The sequence below is a fragment of the Eurytemora carolleeae genome, unplaced genomic scaffold, assembly GCF_000591075.1.
Source record: "Eurytemora carolleeae unplaced genomic scaffold, Eaff_2.0 scaffold20, whole genome shotgun sequence".
Taxonomy (NCBI): Eukaryota; Metazoa; Arthropoda; class Copepoda; order Calanoida; family Temoridae; genus Eurytemora; species Eurytemora carolleeae.
In genome coordinates, this window is record NW_019396765.1 from 609332 (window position 1) to 622058 (window position 12727).

At 31.8% G+C, this 12727-nt stretch overlaps 1 protein-coding gene across 3 annotated transcripts in view; it reads left to right on the forward strand.

Annotated features, from left to right (window-relative positions):
* LOC111708370 (glutamyl aminopeptidase) overlaps positions 1 to 12727 on the forward strand; it is a 41441-nt gene that overhangs the window by 25096 nt on the left and 3618 nt on the right. For all 3 annotated transcript variants that reach the window (XR_002766651.1, XM_023481712.1, XM_023481713.1), the window contains 11 exons: positions 553 to 666; positions 831 to 944; positions 1069 to 1170; positions 1561 to 1663; positions 2548 to 2632; positions 2768 to 2797; positions 4070 to 4171; positions 6067 to 6190; positions 9136 to 9201; positions 9658 to 9771; positions 11589 to 11686. Coding sequence is in view for 2 of the 3 variants with exons in the window: in XM_023481712.1 (XP_023337480.1) it covers positions 553 to 666; positions 831 to 944; positions 1069 to 1170; positions 1561 to 1663; positions 2548 to 2632; positions 2768 to 2797; positions 4070 to 4171; positions 6067 to 6190; positions 9136 to 9201; positions 9658 to 9771; positions 11589 to 11686 (1052 nt within the window). In the remaining variant the exon portion in view is untranslated. The remainder of the gene's footprint in view (positions 1 to 552; positions 667 to 830; positions 945 to 1068; positions 1171 to 1560; positions 1664 to 2547; positions 2633 to 2767; positions 2798 to 4069; positions 4172 to 6066; positions 6191 to 9135; positions 9202 to 9657; positions 9772 to 11588; positions 11687 to 12727) is intronic.

The following is a 12727-nucleotide window of genomic DNA, read 5'->3' on the forward strand; positions in this document are numbered from 1 at the left end:
ACAATAATGACAATAATGACAACAATGACAACAATGAAAACAATGACGGCATTGACGGCATAGACGGCATAGACGGCATTGACGGCATTGACGGCATTGACGTCAATGACATCAATGACGGCAATGACGGCAAAGACGGCAATGACCACAATGACAACAATGACAACAATGACAACAATGACAACATTGACAACAATGACAACAATGACAACAATGACAACAATGACAACATTGACAACAATGACAACAATGACAACAATGACAACAATGACAACAATGACAACAATGACAACAATGACAACAATGACAACAATGACAACAATGACAACAATGACAATAATGAAAACAATGACAATGACAACAATGACAACAATGACAACAATGACAACAATGACAACAATGACAACAATGACAACAATGACAACAATGACAACAATGACAACAATGACGGCAATGACGGCAATGACGGTAATGACGGCAATGACGGCAATGACGGTAAGGACATGAACAAAGACAACAATTCTAATGATGTTAATGATGATTCTTATGAAGGGTATGATGAACACCTGGACCCTGCAGATGGGGTACCCTCTGATCATCTTCTCCAGGATTGGGAACTCCTCTGTCTGGAACATAACCCAGTCAAGGTTCCTCCTGGCTGGACAGGTAAAACCCTTTTAATGGGAATATTTACGATATTTGAAGTGATTCTAATGAAGTAGCACTATTATCTTTTCAAGATTGTGCTCTTTATTTCTACGATGTTGAACATAATATGTTATTTTTAATGAGAAAAAAACAGATTTTAATTTTTTTCAAAAATTATTTAGTTAAATGGAACCAACTCTAGCCTGCCAGCAAGTCCATACAACTATAAATGGAATGTTCCGGTCAGCTTCAAGACAAATCTAGGTCACAGCCGTGAAATTCTTCTTGGTTCAAAGGTAAATTATACCAGAGATAAGGTTAAGAGTGTAGCATAGACATGGTTGAACTACTTCCTTTGTACTCTAGTTTAAAGCTAAGAACACTTGTCGCGTCAATCTATATTTTCAAATATAATATTAGGATAATGACACGAGCAAGGTGGTAACCTTAGATGAGAAGATCAAATGGATAAAGGGAAACACAGATGGGGTTGGTTTCTACAGAGTTAATTACCCTACACAGGTATTTTCATATTGTATAAAAACAGAAATATATAGTTATTAGACAAATTTAACACTTTTATTTTGTTACAATTTTGCCAGTATCATGCACACATATTTTTACCCTCTGCTTTATTTATAACTCAGTTGAACCCAGAACTCTGGAGGTATTAAAGAATATATTAAATGTCGTCTCTTCAAATTTTATTATGTTTTATACAATTATACGTAAATCATTAATTGTAAAAATAAATAAATAGTCATGAAAATGCAGGAACAGTTTAAAAGAGCTCCATATGATCATTCTAAAAAACTAAATATCTGCAGCATTCCATTATCAGGGTTAGAAAACGGCATTTTATAAATTCTTTCTATGTTTCCCAGGTTCTGGGTTAAACTGTAGTATTTTCAGATATGGACTATGCTGATTAATCAGCTGAACACAGATTTGTCTGTGTTTTCTGGAGCTGACAGAGCACAGCTGATAGATGATGCTTTTTCATTATGTATGGCAGGTACGTAGACTGTAGAGTATGTCTAGGCAGTAAGGGAGTGCTCCCAGATTTTGATTTGGAAAGATGCATGAATATACTTCTTTTTTTACCTATTCTTAAACCCATCTAGATCTGCAAGCTATTTAATTCATGTACCTAAACCTATATCTAGGTCTATTACATGTACCTATACCTATATCTAGGTCTACTACCTGTACCTATAAACCTATATCTAGGTCTATTACATGTACCTATAAATTTATATCTAGGTCTAATACCTGTACCTTTAAACCTATATCTAGGTCTATTACATGTACCTATAAATTTATATCTAGGTTTACAACCTGTACCTATAAACCTATATATTTAGGTCTACTACCTGTACCTATAAATTTATATTTAGGTCTACTACATGTACCTTTAAATTTATATTTAGGTCTAGGTCTAATACCTGTACCTAAACTTATATCTAGATCTACTACCCGTACCTATAAACCTATATCTAGGTCTACTACATGAACCTATAAACGTATATCTAGGTCTAATACCTGTACCTAAACCGATATCTAGGTCTACTACCCGTACCTATAAACCTATATCTAGGTCTACGACTTATACATACACCTATATCTTGGTCTATTCCCTGTTCCTAAACGTATAATTTAGGTCTACTACATGTGCATAAACTTATATCTAGGTCTTCATGCATAAACCTATATCAAGTTCTACTATCTGTACCTATAAACCTATATCTAGGTCTATCTGTACCTAAACCTATATCTTGGTCTACCTCTGTCTGTACCTGTAACTAGGTCTACTACCTATACCTAAACCTATATTGAGGTCTACTACCTGTGTCTGTACCTGTATCTAGGTGTACTATCTGTACCTGAACCTATTTCTAGGTCTACTTCCTGTGTCTGTACCTGTATCTCTATCTACCTATCTTGTAAAAGAAACTGATCTAGTTCCTTGGAAGATAGCTTTAAGGTAATTTTTGTTTATAATATTAATAACAACAAAGTCTTCATAAAGCTTTAGCTGTAAAGTTTTGAATTTTTAACTAAAATCTTTTTATTATTTATATGGTGCATAGTTTTATAATACTAATAATTTTTTTTCTAGGCATCTAAAATCTTGGAAGGCTTTATTAAGGTAAATATATATATTTATGCATTTATTTTCTAAAGATAAGGGAAAAGGATGGTAAGGGATGAATTTTATTGAAAAAGATCAAAAGTCAATAATTGAATTATATTATTTGACCCTTCAGAACTAATAAAAAAGGAGGACCATATTGTTAAAGGGAGTCTTCGTGAAAAATGAAAGAGGGGAATAGTCTTACGGCGAAAAATAAGCGCTTTTGATCGTTACTAATCTTACTTCTCTGTTGTGTCTATCTGGTGAAAATTGTTAAGAACGACTCGGTCTGAAGAATGTAGTGTTCATAAAAATTCAGAAAGTTGCAACATTCAACTAGGATCGTAAAATAATCAATTCAATTCCAAACAAATCATTTAGATATGACAACCATTATTCGATTCTATTATTTTTCGACGCATTCATATATAGTTAGTATTTCATAATATTTTTGATTTTGTTTTTTTTAAATAATATTTCGTTGGCGTGGGATTTTCTAACATTCCTGGAAAATGTAAAAATGTCGTCTTCATTATCAAAAATCCTCGAATCAGGAAAAAAGGTTTCAAAGTAAACATCAGATCATAAGAAATAAAAATATTGTTATGAAATAACAACTATATACGATTAAACGAATGCGTCGAAAATTATCGTTGATTATTGGTTGTTATATCTGAATGATTTGTTTGGAATTAAATAGACTTTTTACGATCCGAGTTGAATGTTGCAACTTTTTGAATTTGTATGGACGCTACGTTCTTCAGCTTAAGTCGTTTTAAACAACTTTCTCCTTATAGACGCAACAGATAAGCAAGATTAGTAGCAATCAAAAGCGCTTATTTTTCGCCGTAAGCCTATGCCCCCTTTTATTTTTCGCGAACGCTCCCTTTAAACAATAACAAAATCGTAAACCATTTAATCCTGATTTTTATTTTCCTCAATAAGATAATTTAGATTCAAATCAAATCAAAATCAAATCATACATTTTTATGCAGTAAACATAATAACATATTAAACAATATATAAAAATAAAAGTTAAATATAATTGAAATTACTGCAGCAGGGGGGCTTGGATGACATAAAATATTTTTTGATGGAAACATTCTTAAACTAATTGTATTGAATTTAAAAATATTCATTTCTCTTTAAAAATATAAAGTTTCATAGAATAATAGGGGCTAGAAAACATCTAAACATTTTTAAATAAAATTTGATTTAGCCCATCTTTTATGAATCTCCTTCAACATTTTTGAACACTCCAATAAACTGAATTGTTTTAATATTTAGTGATGGTCCTGGTGGTTCAGCAGTTGATGCATTTATTAGTTTTCTTGTTGAGAATATATATAAGAAGCTAGGCTGGTTTGAGGCTGGAACTCATGAACAAAGGTAGAAACAAGGATAAGATTTAATAGAGAGAAGTAGTTGAATCACTTCTCTTCAAGTTGAATAGGGTGCACAAAGGAAGTTGTTTAACTACATCTAACCAGTTCAATTACTTCTTGCTAAGCATGAATTTTGGTCTCAAGATTTAACTAAAGGCTGTTTGAGAGATTACAGCTAGATTTGTCATTTTTAAACTTCTTTTACACATTTTTTTTTACTTGAAAGGACTGCAAGCGAGATTTTTTTGACATTTAATATTTAAAGATGTGAATCCCCGATTCACTACGATACCCTGTAGATACATTTAGAAACATTTTCTTATATAACTACTTAATTAAATGCTTGTAATATAGTTCAACACTTTGTGTGTAAGCTGTTAAAAATTTCAAATCGTGAGAGATATAATAGGAAGTTAAATTTTTGTCAATTTTTATTTTTCAAAAATCCAACATTTGGAATTGTTGAATAAAGTAGATGGATAACTACTTTGCTAGTGTGGCTTGTTCAACAGAGAATTGAGCTGAAAACTTTAGAATGGCGGATATCGAGATCAATGCTTGATCCTCTTTTAATTTGCTAATCTCTTGACTAATTTAGTCTTGATTTATTTCTAGAGATTAGAGATACGCTCTTTACCTTTATAAAAACCAGTTTTCAATTTTTATGTGTTTCTGGTGTTGATGGTGTCAATAATCAATTAAACGAATGCAAATTTTGGATTAATGTTTGTTAAGACTAACGTTGAAAATGTCTGCAGTCCTCAAATGTGACAAAATATGTTTTTTTAATAAGTTCATATTCACATGATTGAATTTATAATTGTTTATATGCTCTAAAAGCCTACTTGTAAACAATTGACCTTAGTTCAATAGGATATTAGTCCAATCGATATAGCAGTGTAGCTGTAACTATTTTCATCCGTAACTTTTATATAGTAGTCGGTTTCCAAAGGAGAGGGTTTAGAAGAAAATCAATAGTTTGTAAATTAGATTTATAAAATACAAGAAAGGTAGACCTCTTTATGAAAAGCTCGTCAGACCTACAGCCTCGTTATTTTACTTTCTTTGTTATGCGTTAAATATCAGAAATCGAAGACGACTTTCAAGTTATCTCTTAATTCTGAAGTTTATTGGGACACCCTTTACTTCTCAATATTCATTAGAGTTGGTCCCAGGAGTCGGCTGTCTCTGACGTCAGATCTTTTGATGAAAGCTGAATTTCTATTTCAGTATCTATAACATTGACGGGTTTACGTGATGGAAACAAAATTTATATCTGAAATCCTTTTCTTATTTTCACATATGACGTAGAATTGTTCTCAGGTAAAGGGTGTCTCACAAAAATGTTTGAAAATTTTGCAGCTTTATTTGTCAACTAGTTTTTGCATCATAGATTATACATTATTGACCTGCAGTAATGTTCAGAGTTTACTTTAAGGGTATTGCGTACTATTGTTTTACAGTACCTTACATAGCATATTTCAAGTTTATTGTGTACAGTACTATGGTTCTTCAGTATTGTACATAGCTTATTTTTTATGTTATTGCATACATTAGTATTGTTCTATAGTATTGTACACAGCTTTATTTAATGTGTTTGTGTACAGTACTGTACATAGATTATTTAAAGAACATTACGTGCAGTACTATTGTTCTCCATTACTCTGCATAGCTTATTTCTAGGTTATTGCGTATATTATACGCCATTGTTCTACAGTACTGTACATAGTCTATTAAAAGGTTATTGCGTACAGTACTATTGTTATAAAGTTTTGTACATAGTTTATTTCAAGACTATTGTGTACAATACTTTTGTTCTATAGTACTGAACAAAGTTTATTTCAAGAATATCGTGTACAGTACTATTGCTCCACAGTACTGTACATAGTTTATTTCAAGGTTATTACGTACAGTTGTACTCTCAGCAGCTGTAGATGCTGGACTAAAAGATGCTGTGGACAGAAGTAAACAGATCTTTACAGATGTCATGGATAACCAGTCAAAAATATCATCCGAACTACAGGTAAACATACATCATCCAAACTAAGGTATAAATAAATCAGCCGAACTCTAGATAGAAATATTTTATCCGAACTACTTGTAGAAATTTATTATCCAAACTAGAGGCAGAATAACATCATTCGAACTATAGATAGAAATACATCATCTGAACTTCAGATAGAAATACATCATCCAAACTTCAGATAGAAATACATCACCCGAATAACTAAGTAAAAATACATTAATAAACTACTTTATTAGAAATACAATATCCGATGTACAGGTAGAAATAAATCATCCTATCAACAGGTAGAAATACATCATCCGATCTACAGGTAGAAATACATCATCCGATCTACGAAAAGAAACTCATCATTTGAAAATAACTAGGAAATTTCGTTAATGTGTTGATAAATTAATTCGGATATCCACACATATCATCCAAACTACAAGCATTACTAAATTATCTAAACTAATCTATCAATTTATTATCCTCACTTTTTGAATTGAAATGTTATTTTATAGAGTTTAAAAATGTTGAATTTATTTTAAAATATATCTAATTTCCAATAGTTTTCATGATTTACAGTTTTTCAAAAAGTTTAAACTTTGAATAGTTTCTCAAATCCAATTTCTAACTTAAATTGATGTTTTTTCTAACTTCATAGAACACAATTTAAGATCATATTTAGTAATATTAAAAAAGTTTAATTAATTTTTAGTTTTTAGTTATTTTAGTTTTTATTTTAGTAAGAATTAGTAAGGTATTTTTCGGATAGAATAGTTTTTATTTTTTTTTCTGATGGTAGTATTTCATCTTTGGTGTGTCTTAACAAATAAAAAATACGATCTTATATTATTTTCTTTTTTACTGTTCAGCCAAAAACGTGACATCTTGTTTCATGTCAATTTCCACATAAAATTTCAAGTTTTTCGGGTTGGGTAGCATTTAGAAAATAAACATATATACTTCTATATTAAATATTTTACTTCTATACAAGACTATTAATTCATAAAAAGTGGAACAGTTTGTTTATTTTATGGTAAGATCGGAAACGATTAAATTTAAATTTATAATTTTGAAAACTTTGTAATAAATATTCTTGTAGAATTCTTTTAAAAAGTAATTAAAAGAAGGCTTAAAGGGATCATTTCATGGAAACACATTTCTTTAACCCGTCAGGATGTTTATTTAACTATTGGAAATACAAAACTAAATTTTATATTTTTGTTGTACAAAATATACTTATGTAATAATAAAGCACATGATTACTGATCAAAATTTTTTGTCACTTAATCAAATAATTTGTTTCAGTAATTTTTTATGATAAAATGTATGTAAATGATTTCTAAATCTCTTTATTAAGTTGACACTCTTCTGTTTAATCTTTTCTTTTGGATATCCCTTCTATCTTCTCTCATTTATTGCTCGCAAAATTTTGAAATTTCTCGGCTTCTGATTGGCTGTTCAGTTTCTATAATCGACATCTCATTGGTTGCAGTTTCAACAATTTTCCGGATATTAACAGAAGATTAAATTAGTCTTTAGATTAATAAAAAGAGAAGATCTCAATCATTGACCTCAATAAAAAGAGAAGATCTCAATGATTGATCTCAATATCCACAATTATAAAGTTTTCAACTTGGGTAAAAGAAAACTCTATAAGGAAAATCTGGGAAATTTTCTTTGTGTAATTTACAGGGGGAGAAACTTTCGATAAGTAGAATTATTATGAAAAATATGTAAATGTCAAAGGAAAGCCTGGTATGAAATTAGAAAATAAATAAATTATAAAAAGATGTAAATATTTATAAAATGTAAGAGAGAAGGAACCATAGATAAATAAATAAACATAGATAGCTTATGTACGCAAAATCACCAAGAATTGTACAGTCCCCGAACTCATACTTCTAGGGGTCAAAGTGTACTTCAATGATAAGCGGGGTGGTTTGGTGTTTTAATGAATTTCATAATAGAGTGTAAAATAACTCCGGGAATGGAACTATTTGAATAACAATATTTCACTGAGTAATAAATCATATTGACGAGAACTGAAGAAGGACATGAGAAGGACTAAACTAACTTAAATTTCATTCTACAGAACTCATGTACACCACAAGTACTCAATAACAAAAGAACAGCCAATGTTCACAACTTTAATCCAATTTAAGTGCGGGTGCCGGGTATGGGATAAAAATGAAAAGAATGTACAGGCTATGTTAGTGCCATGTAAAGTATTAAAATCTTTTAAAGGAATTGTTGCCCAAAGCCCAAAGTTGCAGACCTTCGATATTCTGTTTGATCAAATAGTCTAATTTCTAAGTTTAAGATATTAAAAGTTAAAACCATCTTGTTCAGAAAATTTGAGTTTTAAAGAACTCAGTTTTCTTAGAAACACAATTTTTCAGTATTTCATGACTTTTCAGCTCAGCAGTCTTGAATAGCATTTTAAAGCTAGGAAGCCTAAATAATCACATGTAAACCAAAAAATGATGTATTTCTAGATTATATTTTTCAATTTTTGGCATTTTTATTTTTTACTCTTAATTGTTTACTTAACCCTAAAATAGCTCATAACTTTTTTGTGACTGAAGCTATCGATCTAAAAACTATATTTTTAATAGGCCCAAGAAAAATACATGTAGAAACATGTATCACACTTTGATATTTGTTCTAAACAAAAAAAAATATTTTTTTGACCCTTTTTTAGGCATGTTTTCAACTCTCCCTAGCACCCAAACTATTAAAGTTATTGGTCTAATTTTCAACCCTATACCTATTCTCTAAGGCCTTTTTCTATGGAGGGGGCGCCAAACGCCACCCTCTACGTCTGATAGATTCAGACCCCCCAGCCTTTATAGGGTTAAATTAAACAATATTTACTTCTCTAAAGTTTAGATTTGATTATCCAGCATTACTTATATATATATTTATACATATACTTATAATAAATATTATGATTTCAGGGATTTGTTTACTGTACAGGGGTACGTGAAGGAGGGGAGGAGGAATGGAACTGGATTTTTAAAAAGGAATTTCATATTTATAATTCCAAATATATAAAAATATCATATTTCAAAGAAGAAGCAGATTTTCTCTATTATTTGTTTATTTGAAAGTACAAAAGCAAGGAAAAAACACATATTTTCTAGGAATGGTCACATGTTGTTTAGGAATTAACATCCGTTGACCTGAAATAGACATCTCTTGTCCACTTAACAGAAATAAACAGAATGTTATTAGTTACTAAAGAAGTAAATTTAACAAGAATTTCCTCATTTGTGATTGGTTATTATTATTATGTATCTATCTATCTTCTGTACAAAAATCCTTAAAGTTTAAAGGTTTCATAAAGGACGATCCCTATCCATAATTAAGGAGATGGTTTGTATAAAACATTGGGAATGTGTTCAGCGGAAATGTCTGTTCCAAACATGATGATGTCGTCTATGAGTAGTCCAAAAATTAAATATGAATAAATGAACCAGTACATCTCAACAAACATTCCGGCAGAGAAATCCCACTTTCTCAAGGCCCTGGCCTGTTCAAAGGATATTTTCACACTTCAGAGATTTCTTGATAAAACATTGGACAAATCACAGGTAAAAATATCAACAATTCTGAATTTGAAACATTCAAGTATTCCTCAAAACATTTTTGAAAAGCAAGGGACGTAGAAAATGAAAACTATTTATTAATTCTAGTTTTCTAATCCTGTGACGGGGTTATTGGTTGAGACCTTTGTTAATTTAAATTATGTTTTCTCAACTCTAATAGTCAAAGTTTCCATATTACATTAAAGAATTCCACAACCTGTTTCCTTAATATATAGGGTTTAGAAGCACAGATTTTGTGGCAATTTTTAAGATTTTTGTTCATAAGAAACGAATGAATATAGCTTTGGTTTTAAAGGCTGAAAGTTTAAAGATCATTAATCACAAAAATTTGTTTGAATGTTCTTTAGAGATTTTTATTCCTTTGCCTTGATGTATTTATTTTCAATTTGTGAAGAGGAAAAACAGAATATATATATAGTTTTTTTTTCTAAGATTCTTTCGTAGAATATATTTTATTTTATTTTATTGCTGTCTCGTGTGTTTTTTTAAAGGAGGATTACTTAGTATTTATTGTTGTTTTTTAATAGTTTTTCCTTTTTTGAGTTTTGGAGGGAGGAAAAAATCATTTTTATTCTCTCACTTCAATGATTTTTGGAATATTATCTAGCTAGCGTTCTGATTGTTTGGAATTTGGAAAAAAATTGGAAAAAATATGAGCTTTAAAAAGAATTTTACTGCTTGTCCCAAACACCCCGAATGCATGATTCATGCCCTTGAAGGATTCTGATTACTTGCAACACAGTAATAAAATGTTGGCAAAGCAGCCATACATTCAGTTTATCTCCTTAGCCTTTTGCAACCCTGCCAAATCTGAGGCACCAGCCAAATCCTTTCCATAGCAGTCAAATTTTAACATTGTGGCCAAATCTGTGGCATAGCAGCCAAATCTGTGGTTTGGCAGCCCAATTTGTGGCATGGCAGCCAAACTTATGGACAGTAGCCAAATCTGTGGCTTGACAGCCAATTCTATGGTTTGGCGGCCTAATTTGTGGCATGGCAGCCAAATCTGAAGCACCATGGCCAACTCTCTGGCAAATTGGACAAATCTGCGGCACAGCAGTCAAATCTCCAGTGGAACAGTGGCCATTTCTGTGGCATGGCGGCCAAATCTGTAGAATAGCGACCAAAACTGTTGTACGGTGGCTAAATTTGTGGTATGGCTAACAAATCTGTGCAAGGCGGCCAAATTTGTGACACTGAGTCCAAATCTGTGGCACGGTGGCCATAACAGTGGCATGGAAGTTCTATCTATGGCACAGCAGCCCTATCTCTGGCATGGCGGCCAATTCTGTGGCACAGTGGCCAAATCTGTGGCACAGCAGCCAAATTGGTGACACGGCGGCCAAATCTACGGCACATCGGAATGATTTTTGGCACAGCAGCCTTATCTGAGAATAAAATCATGCACAAAAGAACAAAAAGTTCTAATATATCTTGCTTTTCTTGTCCTAGGGAAGCAAAACAAAAACTGAATTGTAATGAGAAATTGTGTATTTCAGGGCTTGCTCAATTTTTCATTATTTTTCTAAACAGGGTTATTTAAAACATTAAAATTAACATGTAACTCTTGATAACTGCCCTTTAATTAACCTTTAACTCTTTATAATCAACCTTTAACTCTTAATAACTAACCTTTAACTCTTTATAATTTATCTTTAACTCTTTATCATTAACTTTTAACTTTTTATAATTAACCTTTAACTCTTAATTATCATTTTTAAACTCTTTATAATTAACCTTTAACTCTTTATAATTAACCTTTAACTTAATAAGTAAAACTAACCTTTAACTCTACCTGGTAGATTCGGCATCAGGATGTGAAAAGTGTTCTGACCAGCACAGCGATGAATCCAGCTGGTACACTTCTAGCTTGGAGACAGTACAGGAAATTCTGGGACAGGTATATAATACAACTCTTAGAACATGTAGACACCTTGGAACAGGAAGTATCTTGGAACATGTAGACACCTTGGACCAGGTAGTATCTTTGAACATATAGGCACCTTGGAACAGGTATCATCTTTAAATGTAGGCATCTTGGAACAGGTATCATCTTGGAGCATGTAGGAACCTTGGAACAGGTAGCATCTTGGAACATGTAGACACCTTGGAGCAGGAATAATCTTGGAAATGTAGACACCTTGGAACAGGTAGCATCATGGACAGGTAGCATCTTGGACAGGCAGCATCTTGGAACAGGTAGTATCATGGAACAGTTAGTATCTTGAGACAGGTAGTATCTTGGAACAAGTAGCATCTTGGATCAGGTAGTAACTTGGAACAGGTTGCATCTTGGAATAGGTAGCATCTTGAAACAGTTAGTATCTTGGAACAGGTAGCATCTTGGAACAGCTAGCATTTGAACAATTGAAATCTTGCACAGGTAGCAGCTTGGAACAGGTAGCATCTTAGCTAGAAGTTTAGAACATGTAGCATCTAAGTACAGAAGTGAGCTTATAACTGTTATATTTGGTACTTGAAGTAAACTTATAACTGTTATATTTGGAACTTGAAGTGAGCTCATAACTGATATATTTGGAACTTTAAGTGAGCTCATAACTAATATATTTGTAACTTGAAGTGAGCTTATAACTCATATATTTGGAACTTGAAGTGAACTTGAATAGCTGATATATTTGGAACTTGAAGTTAGCTTATAACTGTTACATCTGGAACTTGAAGTGAGCTCGAATAACTGATATATTTGGAACTTGAAGTGAGCTTATAACTGTTATATGTGGAACTTTTCGTGAGCTTGACATATCTATTTGGAAGATGCTGAGAGCTTAGAACAGCTGTACTTAAAACTTGTTATGAGCTGGGAACAGTTATATTGGTAACATGGAGAGAGCATGGAACATATGAATATATATATATATATTTGGAACATGTGGAGAGCTCGGAAAATGTAGAGAGCTTGGAACAAATGTGTTTGTAACAT